Here is a 17,269-nt window from a genome sequence, read left to right as displayed (position 1 = left end):
TTATGTATTATGTTTAGTATGTAAAAAAATACAAAACTCAAAAAAAAATAATTAAATATATACAAAAAAAAAAAAGAACGATGAAGAGCTGAGTAAAATAAAATCAGAAATTTTAAGCAAAAAAAAACTTATCTTTCGGTTTTTATTTTTTTATTTATTAATTATATACATAACAATTTTCCTTTTTTTCGCAACATATAAATTAATCGAAAGGCATATTTGGGATGCATATACATAAAGATATATTAAATATTTTGTTTCATTTTGTATAAGTTTAATTGTAGATTGTTAAAAAAAAAAATTATATTCTTTCGAATGTTCACTTCTGTGTCATTGGATCGCGATAGATGCCGGTGAATAATATCGCCTTGCTATTGTAATCGTAAATAAGGAACAGGAATGGATGATTGCATTCGAATTTGGTTGGCTCGAGCGGGCGTGCTGAGCGGAAACTGAATAGCACCGTGGCTGCTGCGGCAGTGCTGCCCTCCTCGTCCACATTTATCTTAGCCACATGCTTAGCATCGCCGAAGCGCAACTTGGTGGTGAAGAAATCGCCAAGATCGCAATCCTCTTCGAAGAGCGAATCAATGCCGAGTCCACGTAGTATCTGCGGAGAGGAATGCATATTGTTAAATGATAAGTTGTAATATATTGTATCTAAAATTAGGAGCTCAAGTATATTAGTGTCACGCTGCTGACTAAATTTAACCTCCGCATGTATTTCTGACATTCTAAAGCTGTTCATAAACTCGACTGTCATTCATGCAAGATCCATCTGTTGGATAATCTCAATACTTCTCAAATTGTTCTACACAACGAGGAAATCTACCTAAACTGACTTCGAGTGAGCTCGCCAAACGCTGGACAACAACCAGCAACTGTGAAGTAGCGAGATCTTTCTAGTCCGCGGTGGACCGAAAACGGTCCCTCCAGCTGCTGTCGTTTAGGAAGGCTCATCTCGCCGCAATCATTGGTATTCTTACTGGTCACTGTCCAATATGCACGCTTGCACTGAGATTAGGTATCAAGTCAGACGATGGCTGCGAAAGCTGCCTGGAGGAAGGCGAAGGGGACTAAGCATACGCCTGACTAAGGTTAAAACATCTCGGTAGGCACAACTTCGACGAACCCAACGAAGTGACTGAGATCGACATTAGCCGACTTAAGAACTATATAACAGAGTTCAAATGCAATGTCGAATCATAAGGGTCTTTGTGATCCTCCAGAAGTATTTGGGTGTCACAAAGGACTGTCGATGCTGTCTCAGTGAGATGCTCTGTATATGCGGAGATTTAACCCTTAACCTGACTTTAGGAAGCTGCTTTCTGTCTGTTTTTAATTTTACTTTTTATATTAATTATAAATTGCAGACAAAACTTACCGGCACCAATTCCAAGTTTTGTTCAAAGGCGAATTTCGGCAGTGATACATCGACCTCGCGTGCCATACCCTCTTTCAGTGCATCGTCCAATGAATCTGGTGTCAACTTAGCCAAAACACCATCCAAATTATGGAAGGGTGGCAAAATGATGACCATTGAGATTTCCGATTCTTTCTCATTGTCATTGGAGGTGACATATGGCATTTCCAACACATAAGCGCCCAAGTTTTCGTCCAAAGCTAGATTGTAGGTGCCGCGCTTGTGCATCATATCGACAAATGAGTGTTTACGCTCCGATGTATAGAAGATATCTTTTTTGGTATCTTTCGGATCAAATTTATTCGACCACTGTCCCTTGAAGTAGGCGGCATTTGCCAGCACCAATTTTGTTTGTGCATCGACTTCGCCCGTTTTCAACATGTCCTGTATTTCATTCTTTGTCACATTACTGATCCAATTATTGATTTCAATGCGACACTCTTCGGTTTTATTTTGAAAATCGAGCGAAACCAGTTCCTGATGGAATACTTCTTTAACGCACTCGGTTTGAACTTCATCCTTATCGAAATAAATGCGATCGGCTGAAGCGAATTGCAGTGGCGAATTTTTCGAACGCGACATACGAGTGCCACGCTCCAGATTGTAACCTTTAAGCACGTGATTCTTATTCTTTGCCCACTCCAGCGATAGCGCCTTTGTCAGTTCGGCCTCTGTTTGGCCACGTGCGCCGAAATAGGCCAAGAGTAGCGCATGATATGTGCTGTAGGGTGAAAAGAAGACATTCTCATTGGGTGTGGCCTTATTGATGGCTTGCAGCAACGCTAAGGTGAAGTTTTGTTGACCGCGATACAAATCGGAACGTATGGTGCGCGGGGTATCGACGAGATGTTGTCCAATTTGACAGGTTTGCTGCGCGAAGACACCGCACAGTAGGCAGCTCACGAGCAATGCTAGAAATTGTAAACTTAAATGCGTCATTGTGACTTCACTGGCGGAGTAGCTGCAATGAAATGACAAATTTTGTTATAGTGCGTTGAAATATATGCAAACAATAATTTGCTATTTAGAATTTCGACTTTAAATCAATTCAAATTGTGTGAACAAAGCAAAAATCGTTTAAATCAATTGAAGTCAATGAGTGACTAGATTTGGATTCCTGCGGTCTTTGCCTCACAACACTATGTGAAAAAACCCCACAACAAGTAAACGCTTTTAACGTAAACGACCTTGCCGTTAAGGCAGCGAACCGCATTTAAAATCGGTGAGACATCACCTTTGGTATGAAACAAAACCGAGCAAATCACTTTGACACACGCACTTGCTGTGAGACGGAATCCCACCATCGCATTAGCGTATTTGCATAACTAATATTTATTCAATATGTTTCCAATTCATTTCGTCACTTGTGCAAATTAGCATGGCGGCGACACCTCTAATCAAATGGATGCAGCTGGCAAGCTAACAAAACGTGACCCGACTGCTAGGTGGTTGGCCGCTCTTCAACTTGACTCATTTGGCCGAAAATTCCGCAGCTGTGATTCTGTGTAAGCCGTGATCAAATACGATTTACGAACAAAAAACTGCACAGACGCGTATTATAACCACCTGCTGTACTATAAATATACTATAAATATATAAATATATAGTAGTGTCTTTCTGCTTGGTAGAAATTTGTTATCTCTATGTCTATTTTAGAAACAATAATGAATTATATTAATTATTCTGAGTTGATATCGGATTGCACCGAAGTATGTATGAGCTCTTAAGCTAGTTTAAGAATCTTTATTCAGCGCATTCAATTCGTTGTTTCGTGGTACAATCCAAGATTTGTTGGAATATCGTAGCTATGACCAAGTATTGAGCGTAGTAATGCTAAATTTTTGGATCTACATTTCTATATAAGAAGCCAGAGTTACCTTACGCGAGTTTTGTACGTTCCGTTCTAGTTTTCCAATTCCAAAGTTTCAACACTAGTCGCATTATTATTTTCAAAATATAACTCAGAAAATTTATTTTGGTTCATTTTTCTCCAGTTGTATACAATTAAAATTTTTAACATAATTTACGACAGATGTCAAAATATATAGTACTATATACCGATGGAACAATAGCTCAAACGTTCCAAGAATCCCACCAGTCTGTATCATGTGAATTATTCTGTATATCCCACTTTGAAATCAATAATATTTTAATAGAATTATTGAGGCCGACGTCGTAAAACTTTTGGTGCCTAAATTTCGTTAAGCGTTGGGGCCATATGTCAAATCCGCTCCTGTATTTAACCATATCATATGATCATGCGGATATAAATTTGAAAATATGTACTTATATTCATTTAAATGTGTGTATGTCTATAGAAGAACGTGCAAAGACAACCTAAAAAATCAGCTTGAGCACCTTGTGAACACGCACCCACAATCCAATTAACATTTGGGTTTTCATATTTTGTAAATTACGCCGAAAATAAACAAAAAAATACTAACGGCATTTTGTCAACCTTGCCTTTTAATAAATCTCCAATAAATCGCTTTTTATCTTTACGTGCAAGGAGAAATAATTGACAAATCGTAAAACCTTCAAATACATTGTAAGCTCTTGTGGGGCTTAATTTGTCAATGTAATTTAAATATACATTAATAATAACTGTGTTTTCATGGTATCTTTAAACATTATTTTGGAATGTTGATAGGGTCATATCTAAGATTGTATGAGAAGCAGCCACTTACTTTTCTCAACTATTTCACATACTCTCATGCTGCGATATTTGTTTTATGAAAATTTCAGGCAAGTTAGTCTCCCTTCTTGAACTGAAAACCAGTGTACTTGATCGAAATGTTTGGGCTTTTTGACTACTAGGAAAATTTGTGCAAAAAGTATCCAATTGTTCGAATTGATCTGTATTCCTATTTCGAATGAACCTCAAACCCTTGTCGGAAATTTTAAATATAAAAGCAGTGCTTTGAAGGAAATTAGGTGAACGGGTGTAGGTAGGTAGGTAGGAGTGCTTCCCTTTTATTGTTCGGGCTCAATTAGCACTATCTGTGCCATTTTGATGCCCTAGTCGTTGACATTTTTATTTGCTATCAAGTTTAAGCTTCTCGTTCAAACCATTTTGTGGTTTCGATGAAGCTACTAACATCCGTTATGCTTTTTGTAGACATCGATTCAAGGTTTGATACTTGATGTATTCCCAGTGTTTTGTGTAGGATCTGCGATAGGGCTGGGCATTCACAGAGAAAGTTGAAAATTGCTTCCTTATTCCCTGTTAGTTCGCAGCTTCGGCATATGTTACTGTAGGGCATACCCATTTTCGACGCATGGTCTCCCAATGGCCAATGCCCTGTTATGGCAGCAGTTAGTCTGAAGATACTGTTCCTTGACTTATTTAATAAGTCGTTAGTTCTCTTCATGTCGTATTTTCGCCATATCTGTTTGGTTAGTTTGCATTTAGTTGTATTTTTCCACCTGTTATTTGCTAATTGTTGAAATTGTATATTGAGCTCTCTCCTGTTCGAGACTAGCGGGCTTGGTGTTAATTCTGTCTCTGATTCGTTTAGACAAGCTCCTGTCTTTGCCAGCTCGTCTGCTTTTTCGTTGCCGAAAATGTTTCTTTGGCCAGGAACCCAGATCAAGAGGTGCTTGTCTTCTAGCGACTTCAGTGTCTTCTTGCAATTTAGGACAATGCTTGAATTTGTCATGGGTGACGACAATGCCAGGAGAGCCGCTTGGCTATCCGTGTATATTGTTGCTTTATGTATCCTCTCATAGTTTTCCAATAAAGCTTCGCAGGCCTTCTCTATGCCTAGTACTTCAGCTTGGAAGATGCTAGCCGAGTTTGGTAAACGGATAGAGAGAGAAATGTCCAGGTCATCGGAAAATACTCCCGTGCCTACTCCGCAGTCCATTTTGGACCCGTCGATATAGACTGAGTAGGTATCTTCCTCCCCTATGCTTCCCCTTCACCATTTTCATCTAGATGGTATCCTCACCTGGAAGTTACTATTGAAATCCAGTTTTGGGAGAATGTAGTCTGATTTATTGACTTGTAGTCTGAGTTGGTTTAGAATATGTCCATAGTTCTTATGAATCCAACCACCTAATTCGTTTATTCTTATTGCAGATCATGCCGCTATTTTGTGAATATAGATGTCTATGAGTAGTTGATGCAGGATCACATTAAGCGCACCAATCGAACATGACTTGATTGCTCCAGTTACTTCTGCACATGTAACCCTTTGTATTCCATTTAGTTTTCTGATGTTATATTGTTTCTTTAGCGCTGGTCACCATACCAGATATACATATGCGACCAATTCTAGTAACTGTTATTATAAATTTAAATGCATAAGTGATTCATTCGAAGGAGATATGAATTAGTTTAGCGATGACTAAGTAAATACTTATTGCAAATCCACTTCAGATCAACAATATAACTGCACTAAAATGTTGCAATGACCACAATTATTGCAAATATAACAAAAACAATAAAAAAGTGAAAGTTTTTCCAAAGCCAATGTGTTGTTATAGAAAAATAAACATTCACATATGAGTTATATATGCATGTATGTAAGTGAAGCATTTCTTGTGCGAAAATTATAAATAAAAGTATAACCCAGTAAGCGAAAAGCTCTGGTTCGGCAAATTTTTTAAAGTATGTCGCTGTTGTTGGTGTTATATATAGAAAACATTCCGAAATAATTTCGAGAAATGCGACAGAGTTGACAGCCTCTTGTCGGATAAAAAAAAGCGGGCGTTCCAATTACGCAGACCCGACTGTTATGGCTGTGGTATCGGCATCGAATTTTAACGTCCTGTTTAGAACATAAGTTCCGAAATTTTGTATTCACAAGAACTTGTATACGACAATCCCTTGCATATATTTCTCGAATATAAAATTTCTTACAAATTTTCAGCGGAAATTTTCACTGAACTCACATAAAATTTGTGAAAAATAATTAAGCTATTTAAAACCTTACATCATTGGCGGTGTGTCACAGTTCTCAATTCTCAGATCTTGAGAAATCCCCATACACATTTTATGCATAAATCACGTATTGCAATTTACACAGATATGACTGTCATTTGTTTATGGATTCCTGATATGAAAACTCGTTAACTGGTTCATTTAAAAAGTTAGTGACGTCACAAATGTGAGTAAAAGTAACCACGGAATAACCGGTTGTGACTATTTCGACAAACAATGATTCACAATGTACTTTATCTACATATATATCTAGATGTGCGAGTATATTATATACATTTTATACACTCTCCGCAAAATCTGCAGCAATTTACAAAGAGCACCGGTCCGAAACGATGTTGATGAGCAAATCTTGTGCAACAGCAGCCATGACAAATACCTAAATTTATATGTGAAAATAAGTATGTATGTAGGCTTATAGTATAGCGTATCTGTAGCTGTGATTAAGCGCCCAAGGTAATTTCATCATAACAGTACATTTCATAATAAGCTGAACTAATTGGAACGCCAAAGAAAGTTAACGTAAAGCTGTATTGCCATTTTTTGCATTTCTTTTGCAACGAAAGCGAGCGAGTCCAAATAAATACGATTTCAAGTAAATGCTGCAATTACTTGACAAAACATACCCTGTAGGAAAAATTATTCGAATATGAATATAGGAAATTACGCTGGAATCAAGCGCTCATAAAATTATCAGTCCTTAATGCGCAAGTTGTCGGACCATTCATCTTATCTACTCCCTTAATTAGATAATTAAATTTTGTTTCAATGAGTCTCGTACTATTTCGGCTTAAATTTTACTAAAACACATGAAGGTTTGAACGTTTGTTGGACATGTTTTTAAGATTGAATCGGAATTTGGGATGAATTTGAGAGTGAGCAGACCTTTTGTACATTGAAAATACTAGAGAGAGGAAACATGATAACTTCTTGTTGTAGATTGGCTTAAACTTGATCTGATAACCTATATCAAAACCGAAAAAGTTCGAAAAAACTAAAGAACTGGAGTTTGAGATGACTTAGAACGAAAAAAGTTCCCAAAATATTTATTTCCTTAAAAATTTTGTATGTGATTTTAAGAAAACGTGTACTCTTATTAGAGTATTAACTTACTAAATGGCAGCGGATGATATATCTACGTTTGAAGAACATATTCAATAACCAAAAAATTGTTTAAAGACCTACATATAAGTCTGTAAAAAAATAAAAAAAATATATCTCGACTTTCAAAAATAAATTCCTAATTTCATATCAGCTGAAACCGCAATTTTTTTAACACCCTGTATAGCAAAATAATTTCTTTTGTTTGTTATACGAACTACATATTTAACTAAGCGTACTTAATGAAGCTTATGGCATTCAAATGTGCCCACACTTGGGGAATACCGCGCAATTTAAGAATTTTATAATTACTTCTCAGCATTTTCTTTAATTTTTTACCGACGGGGAAATCCTCAATTATTATTCGTGCCAATAGTCGTTAAATTCATAAATATAAATATTTTATTGACTAAATAGTAGAAGGTTCCCACTTGCGTGAGCGGGCTGTATAAACAATAGTATTTATGTATTTTATAAATGTACATACAGACAAGGATTTTACGCTTAAGTTAATTAGATCTAATGACACTATACCACTCTATAGTTGACAATATATCGCAGTAGCTTAATTCGCATAAAGTTATTGTTGATTTGAGTTATATGTTCAACGTTTTAATAGACTTAACGTTGTATTTAAAGCATAACTTACAAACGTATAGTACAAATTAACATAATAGAGCGGTGAAAAGTATGCTTGGAGATTGTCTAGTTTTTTCATATTTATGTATGTTGGTTGCTTTGAAATAACTCGGCAAATAGAGAGTTCCAAAAGCCTAGACGTCTCCGAACGATATTTTATAGTAAAGTTAAGCAGAAATACTTCCGATTTCCTATTGTTTACGCTTAATACATAGACATCTTCTAGAAGTCGCCAAAATGTACCTGAGACATCCGAAAAGTCGATTATATATTGGGTTCGAACAGATATAGAGTACCAGGAGCAAGTTATAGATATGAGGTAATCCCTCACTACATATGTATTTTTGTATTATATGCCATTTAGAGCGTGAACTCTTTTAACCTTTAAGTATTCCAAATGCTTATGTTGTGGGTTTTTTTTATTAATTAAAACTTTCGCTGCATGCAGTGCTTTTTAAATAGAAACGTATGTATTTAAAAATATTCAAAGTAAACATAAATTAATATTCCGTTATCTCTTTTTTCAAGAGAATTCGGCTCTGACTTACGAACTAATTTGTATGATTTACTGCAGGGAAAACCGAATTTTATTATAATTATTAAGAACTGCTTCCTTGTTTAATTACTTTTTTAATGTATTTAGCATATTGTAGGGAATGATGGAGCAAAAAAATTTCGATTTAAAATACGATTATGCTTGCAGAAGTCCTATGGGTTTTTCTATTGCGAAGACGTTATCTTTCACTAGTTTAAAACTGTGGTTTCTTTTAATTGGGAAGATCTGGTGACCTCTTCCTATATTATCGCTAATTAGAATCGTCGAATACACGACACTTAAATTCTCACCGAGTCGAAATATAAAAATATAGACCATACGTGGTTTTCAATTAGGTAATACTCTTTTCGGACAGCTTCTTTGACAGCTGTTACTTTATTTATACTCAGTTTGGTTTGTCATTTCATAATGAACATACTTACTTCGGAACAACGTATATATGTTGCTAACATACGGCACCAATTGTTTCAAAAATTGGTCGAAAATTTGGGCAATTTTAAACCATAATGAGAAACCCTTATTTATATATATATTTGGCGTAGGAACCGCTTTAAGCGATTATAGCCGAATCCACCAGAGCGCGCCACTCATTCCTCCTTTTTGCTTTTTGCCGCCAACTGGAAACACCAAGTGAAGCCAGGTCACTTGGCACTTGGTCTTTCCACCGGAGTGGAGGTCGTCCTCTTCCGCGGCTTCCTCCAGCGGGTACTGCATCGAATACTTTCAGAGCTGGAGTGTTTTCTTCCATCCGTACAACATGACCTAGCCAGCGTAGCCGCTGTCTTTTTATTCGCTGAACTATGTCAATGTCGTCGTATAAATCGTACAGCTCATCGTTCCATCGTCTGCGGTATTCGCCGTTGTCAATGTTTAGAGGACCATAAATCTTGCGCAAAACCTTTCTCTCGAAAACCCCAAGAGTCGTCTCATCGGATGTTGTCATCGTCCACGCTTCAGCGCCATACATCAGGACGGGAATAATGAGCGACTTATAGAGTTTGATTTTGGTTCGTCGAGAGAGGACTTTACTTTTCAATTGCCTACTCAGTCCAAAGTAGCACCTGTTGGCAAGAGTGATTCTGCGTTGGATTTCAAGGCTGACATTGTTGGTGTTGTTAATGCTGGTTCCCAGATAAACGAAATTATCTACAACTTCAAAGTTATGACTGTCAACAGTGACGTGGGAGCCAAGACGCGAGTGCGCTGACTGTTTGTTTGATGACAGGAGATATTTCGTCTTGTCCTCATTCACCACCAGACCCATACGCTTCGCTTCTTTATATAGTCTGGAAAACGCAGAACAAACGGCGCGGTTGTTGCTTCCGATGATATCAATATCATCGGCATACGCCAGGAGCTGTACACTCTTGTAGAAGATTGTACCCTCTCTATTTAGCTCTGCAGCTCGTATTATTTTTTCCAGCAGTGGATTGAAGAAGTCGCACGATAGTGAGTCACCCTGTCTGAAGCCTCGTTTGGTATCGAACGGCTCGGAGAGGTCCTTCCCGATCCTGACGGAGCTTTTGGTGTTGCTCAACGTCAGCTTACACAGCCGTATTAGTTTTGCAGGGATACCAAATTCAGACATCGCGGCATAAAGGCAGCTCCTTTTGGTGCTATCGAAGGCAGCTTTAAAATCGATAAAAAGATGGTGAGTATCGATTCTTCTTTCTCGGGTCTTTTCCAAGATTTGGCGCATGGTGAATATCTGGTCCATTGTAGATTTTCCAGGTCTAAAGCCACATTGATAAGGTCCAATCAGTCCGTTGACGGTGGGCTTTAGTCTTTCACACAGTACGCTCGACAGAACCTTATACACGATGTTGAGGTAATTGGCGCAAATTGTGGGGTCTCCTTTTTTGTGTATTGGGCAGAGTACACTGAGATTCCAATCGTCAGGCATGCTTTCTTCCGACCATATTCTGCAAAGAAGCTGATGCATGCACCTTATCAGTTCTTCGCCGCCGTATTTGAATAGCTCGGCCGGTAATCCATCGGCCCCCGCCGCCTTATTGTTCTTCAAGCGGGTAATTGCTATTCGAATTTCTTCATGGTCGGGTAATGGAACATCTATTCCATCGTCATCGATTGGGGAATCGGGTTCGCCATCTCCTGGTGTTGTACTTTCATTGCCATTGAGCAGGTCGGAGAAGTGTTCCCTCCATAATCCCAGTGTGCTCTGGACATCCGTTACCAGATTAACTCCTCGGTCCCTACATGATAATGCTCCGGTCTTGAAATCTTCTGTAAATCGCCTGATCTTCTCATAAAATTTTCGAGCATTACCCATGTCGGCCAGCTTTTCAAGCTTTTCATACTCACGCATTTCGGCCTCTTTCTTTTTACGTCTGCAAATGCGTCTCGCTTCCCTCTTCAGTTCTAGATATCTATCCCACCCCGAACGTGTTGTGGTCGATCGCAACGTTGCGAGGTAGGCAGTCTGTTTTCTCTCCACTGCGGAACGACAATTCTCATCGTACCAACTGGTTTTTTGGCGTTGCCGGAGACCAATTGTTTCGGCTGCAGCGGTATGCAATGAGTTTGAGATGCCGTTCCACAGCTTCCTTATATCGAGATGCTGATGAGTGCTCTCAGGGAGCAGGAGTGCAAGTCGATTGTTTCAAAAATTGGTCGAAAATTTGGGCAATTTTAAACCATAATGAGAAACCCTGATTTATATAATAAATCTAAATTCTTGGACATAACATTTTAGGCTTTTTATTTCTTCTTAAAAGCTAAATATCTCAAAAGTAACACCCTTTACATATGAGTTTATATTCTGTACAAATTACTTATAACAAAGGACCTTATCCTCTCTTTCAATTCGTTTTTGCAAGTTTTTCAATTTCAGTGTTATTTTTTGACATATGTACTCCGATAAAAAAATTTTATAACCAGTGAATAGGCTATAAAATAATTATGGTAATGTATATCTACATTAATTTCATATTTAAAATAAAAACATGAAAATCACTCATTAAATATTTTTAAACCATTGTCAATGGCTTTCGGTCATGGAGACTCGTGAATATATTTAAAAATATTCAAATCATTAGCCTAACAATGGGTTTGATAGCAATTTGGATAGAATAATATTTCAAATATTTTAAGATTTTTGTAATAATAGTAATACTATTAAGAACGTTTTTTGACACTTTACGTTTTCCTTATAAAAAGCAAAAAGTATATTAGTTATCGGGTAAAAATTACCCAAAGTCGGGTTAAACTAAACGAATTTGCTGCTAATTTTTGTGTCAACAAAACGTACATACAATATAAATATACATATACATATATATATGTACATATATGTTGACTAATTCACATCTTTCCGCTTTATATACATATGTATGTATATAAGTGTAATCACACGCTTTTATATTTAGTAAATGGCTCATTTTGTCTTGCAATGTTGCCGCAAAACAATTGAAACATTTTACGGTACGCGTAACCTCCAAAAAACATGAATAAACACACTTTATAGGCAATAACAACAATTCGAAGCCGGATCTGCGGCTTGTGAGCAGATGCGTACAGAAATGTGTAAATACTTGAGAGTAGAAAGGAAGTGAAAACCGGAAAATGGCACAAAAAAATGCATTTTTAAATAATGCAAAGTGAAATTTTGTGCATATGTAGACACACCATACCATGTATACTATATATATACATATGTATACATTTATACTGTTCGACTAACTGTTCGGTTATAAGTAAAACCAATGAGTAATATTGAGATATGGAATAGCCTTACAGTTACTATATAATCACACATATATATATAATATTTGAGTTTTTATATAATATTATATATATTATTATTTATATGACTATTTATCGAAAACTTAAATTGACACAACAAGTTATTTATGTATGTGCTTTAAATATAGTATTGACCGAATCGAGCAGTGGTTTTTAAGTGATAACAATTATAATAATATTACAGGAAATCCAAATGGAGTTTTTTCAAAAAAAATATTCCTTATAATTTTAAGGCAGCTCTTAGTAACGGCTTAAAAGCTTTAGAGAACCATTCCTTAAAAGAAAATAATATACCAAAAGTATCACTATCTTTGATTTTCGACTATATTAATCAAATTGATTAATAAATACAGAAATATAAGTATTTTACGAACATTTTAACTTCGAAACTAAAAGTTAACAATCGGGATTACGCCTGGAATTACGGAAAATTTCGAGTGGTATTCCCTTTTATTTAAAGAAACCATCAGTTTTCTTGAACACAATCTGTTACACGCTTGTCTGAGCTTATCCTATCTCCACCATTTATGGAAAACTTGAAAATTATAAACAATAAAAGAAAGAAAATAATTGCAAGTTCCAACATAGAGGTGATATGTATCTCTGCCTAACTTCGTACCGCCTAACCAACCAATTTGAGCTTTTCTGAAATTTTTATTTTTTTTTTTTAAATTCATTTGGACTATTCTCTATGTTTGTTGATATGTCTTTCTATATATACAAATATTTTTCAAGTTATTTCAGTAGTTATTCGAGGCGGAAACGAATTTAACAACTCGGACATCAACATCAACGATATCGATTTTGTCGTTTTTGAGTTATAAATACTGTAACTGACCCGACTTTACATTAACATAAACAAACTGATAATTCGCAGGTTACCAAATATGTGTTTTTATACTCTCGCAACCTGTTGCACAGAGTATAATAGTTTTGTTCACATAACGGTTGTTTGTGTCACCAAGAAATATAAGAGTTAGATATGGGGTTATATATACATAAATGATCAGGATGACGAGTGGATTTGAAATCCGGATGTCTGTCCGTCCGTCTGTCCGTCTGTCCGTGCAAGCGATAACTTGAGTAAAAATTTAGATATCTTAATGAAACTTGGAACACATGTTCCTTGGCCCCCTGATGTGGGCAAAATCGGTCCACTGCCACGCCCACAAAACGGCGGAAACCGAAAACCTATACAGTGTCATAACTAAGCCATATATAAAGTTATGAAAATGAAATTTGGAACATAGGATCCCATTAGGGAGGGGCACATTTGGATGTAATTTTTTTGGAAAAGTGGGCGTGACTCCGCCCCCAAATAGGTTTTTTGTATATAACTCGCAAACCAATAAAGCTATATAAACCAAACTTTCTGCAGTCGTTTATTTTAGCCATTTCCTTATACAGTCCAAAAATTAAAGAAATCGGATAATAACCACGCCCACCTCCCATACAAAGGTTAGGTTGAAAATTACTAAAAGTGCGTTAATTCACTAACGAAAAACGTCAGAAACACCAAATTTTACATAAGAAATGGCAAAAGGAAGCTGCACTGAGATTTTTTTACAAAATGGAAAATGGGCGTGGTGTCGCCCACTTATGGGTCAAAAACCATATCTCAAGAACTATTCGATCGATTTCAATGAAATTCGGTATATAACACTTTCTTAACACCCTGATGACACGGGTGGAATATGGGCGCAAGCGGTTCACAACTACGTCTACTTCCCATATAACTCAATTTTGAATTCTTTTGATTCGTTCACTTTATAATACATATATACATTATGTATATATGAAGATAGTGGAATAAAACATTACGCAAATACTGTATTTGAGTTTGTGGAAAAATTGTCAAAATCGAACCATGACTTTCCAAGGCCCCTGATATCGAACATGAAGAACTCAGTGCCTAAGGGTAATTTTTCACCGAAAATATAGGTAAATCCCTCAGATATTTTTATGTAATTCATTCCCTCTGAATTTTTTTCTTATAACAGTTTCTCTCTGTACCTGAAATGGTAAAAATCGGGTCATAACTTCCCCCTGATCCCATATACCTAATTATAAGTAACATTAAATTAAGTGAGCGTATAGTCTTCGATACATTGTATCTTGGTGGTGAAAACGAGTGAAATCGGTTTAGGAATTACCTCAGTCCCCATATACTATTTATGATGATTTTCGTTATTCTATTGAACTTTATGCCTTTATATATATAAAATTACATCAATAAATTACGAGAGTATAAAATGTTCGGTTGCACCCGAACTTAGCCCTTCCTTACTTGTTAATCTGAAAGTTCGAGCAATGCTGAACTGTTTTATAAGCTTAAAAAATTATAAACTGATTATGCATTTTCAATATTGAATTATTTTTAAGATTTCATGCAGTGATTTCATATTTTATAACATCACGTAGATCACATTTCTCCGCTATGCTCGCACAAGGCCTAGACACCTCTCGAGATAGCGCCACTTTGAATACAAATGCCGCCTATGCGCATGAAGAGAGGCTGCTTTTAAGTATTTTCAATGCTTCATTGCAAAAGTAAAAAAAAAATGTATATATATATATGTAATTAAATAAGTATGTAATGCATTAAAATATTAAAACACATGCAAACGAATTCAAATACTATAGCATACACTCAGTATTGTTACATACATACTATAAGCCAGGGCATTTAAGTGGTGAGAGGCTTGTGAAGTGTACATTGAGCAAATCGTTTTTACATTGTATATATACATACTTATATTAAGTAATTTGAGGTTTTCCCCAAAAACTCCTAAATCACTGCGAATACACGAACGTCAGAGCGGCGCACGGTCACACTAGCGCAAGGTGTTTGCGTGGGCGCGGTGGCGGCGTAAAGAGGATAAATAAATAAATTATATTTGTTTGCAATTTTTGTGTTTTTTTTTTGCTTAATGCGATTTATTGGGAATTACTAATTCAAAATAGCAAGGTTATTTATTTATTATATTTTCGTATTGCGTGAAAAAATGAATTAAGTGCACGAACTGCATGGAAATTATTGAATAAATTGATGAATTAACTCTAGATTTGTAGTTATTTGAAAGTAGATTTCTGCTGCAGCTGATAAAAAAGTGTATATGTATATATTTTATATTTATCATCTGTCGGCGCGTTTTGGATTTCTTACTTTGGATTTTTGCCTCTTGTGTTTGGTTGTGGTGATATAAGTGACCCGTTGAACCGGTCAGTTGTTCTCTCGATTTTTGTACAATTTAAATATTAATGTGTTGTTGTAATCAAATGACAAAAACACCTATAACAACTCTGTGCTGGAAACGATATCAATTTTTTTGTTTTTCAATATATTATTCTTATTATTTTTTATTTGCACGTCAAGCTCGGCTTTTATCACCTTTTTTGCCTTTTTTGAACTACAATCAAATACATACATATATTTGTATATTTCCACTTTCACTTTTCTTATTGCACTAAACACGTCTCAATTCAACTGACGCTCAAGTCGGACTGAAACTTTACAATTAATAACGACAAATGCATAGCTCACTTTGGTATGTCTTTTTTAGTTTTTTTTTTTTTTTGTATTGCTTTGTTGAGTCGAGCTTTGAGCTTTAAATGCAGAGCAGTACAACCAACTATAGTTGTTGCACATGACAGCCAATGGTCGGGCGCTCAGACAAGCAAATTGCATAGCTGTGTAAGCTTAAAATCGCTTATCGTTAGAAATTATAATAAAATGTTATTGTTTTGTTAAAACAAAAAAGTATTTAAACTTCCCAAACGTCCCAAACTGAAACAATGCTACGTCTTTACGAGAACAATTTGAAGAGCCAAGCATCTTTCAAATATTATTCACTTATTTCATCTACAAAGAACCTTAAATCTCGACCCGCATAGCAAAAACAAACTTCTTACTTTGCAAATTTTTGCGCTTGAAATATATGTATACAGAATGCTTGCATGTTATTTGTTTCTGTGTGATAGGAAAACAATTAGTCCAAGTGATAGGAGATGAATACATATTTATATGAAAATTTAAACACTTTTAAATATTTCCTTACCAAATAAGCATCACGAAGACGATTTTAATATCCATAATGAAACTTACTACTCAGCTAAATCCTAAATTGTAGGCGTTATCTTTTGGTATTAATTTGTTTTTTGGTATACTTATTTTTATTCTTAAAGGTACCGAAGCAAAAAAACAAAATTGCAAATATGACTAAATATCATCATAAAAAATTGAAACACTATATACATATATATATATATGTACATAATTTTTAAATCATTTAATAAAAATATTTATATTCTCATATAGTCATTGTTACGTTTCGGTGCACATATGTACATACATATATTCACATAACGGTTTTGTGTTGGCATTTGTTAATGTGAATTTGCATACATTCTAGCGAATGTTTTTCAAGAGTAGATGAACATTTTTAATCCCAAAAAGTAACATACACACATACCTAGTGAAAAACTTTGAAACAAATTGCAATCAAGTGGGCAGGAACCGAAAACCATGTAAACAAATTCCAATCGTATCCTCAGCTATATCTATAATTATAGAATAAATTGCAAACAAATAATTTTCAGCCGGAATCGAGCAATATCACCATACCATGGAGCAGCTTCAATAAGAGTCCAAAAGTCACTCGGAAGCAATATACCAATATTCTATATGATAGGCTACAAATGCCATTTCTCAAAATTGACGCTTTGGTAAGTATACAACAATCGTCCAATGCGCATTATTATTTCTGACATGAAATTCAATTAAAAAACTTAAAACTTAAAAGATTTTGTTATTAAATTTTTATTTGAATTTTGAACATTTCAATAT

General features: G+C 35.6%; 1 protein-coding gene across 3 annotated transcripts; it reads right to left on the bottom strand.

Annotated features, from left to right (window-relative positions):
* Positions 1-291: 291 nt before the first annotated feature.
* LOC105217847 (serine protease inhibitor 88Ea) lies at positions 292-17,189 on the bottom strand. Of its 3 annotated transcripts, XM_054234490.1 has the most exons (4): positions 17,048-17,189; positions 16,896-16,983; positions 1,385-2,384; positions 292-610 (listed from the first exon to the last, which is right to left on the bottom strand). In XM_054234490.1, the coding sequence occupies exons 3-4, from the start codon at positions 2,360-2,362 to the stop codon at positions 320-322; spliced, it is 1,269 nt and encodes a 422-aa protein (XP_054090465.1). In that variant the 5' UTR covers positions 2,363-2,384; positions 16,896-16,983; positions 17,048-17,189; the 3' UTR covers positions 292-319. The 3 variants fall into 3 exon arrangements, with proteins under 3 accessions (XP_054090465.1, XP_011191373.1, XP_054090467.1); XM_011193071.3 differs by lacking the exons at positions 16,896-16,983; positions 17,048-17,189 and adding an exon at positions 15,590-15,940; XM_054234492.1 differs by lacking the exons at positions 16,896-16,983; positions 17,048-17,189 and adding an exon at positions 15,852-15,935.
* Between the last annotated feature and the right edge of the window lie 80 nt (positions 17,190-17,269).

The sequence above is a fragment of the Zeugodacus cucurbitae genome, chromosome 2 (genome assembly GCF_028554725.1).
Source record: "Zeugodacus cucurbitae isolate PBARC_wt_2022May chromosome 2, idZeuCucr1.2, whole genome shotgun sequence".
In the NCBI taxonomy this organism is placed as follows: domain Eukaryota; kingdom Metazoa; phylum Arthropoda; class Insecta; order Diptera; family Tephritidae; genus Zeugodacus; species Zeugodacus cucurbitae.
This window is presented reverse-complemented; position numbering and strand designations above follow the sequence as displayed.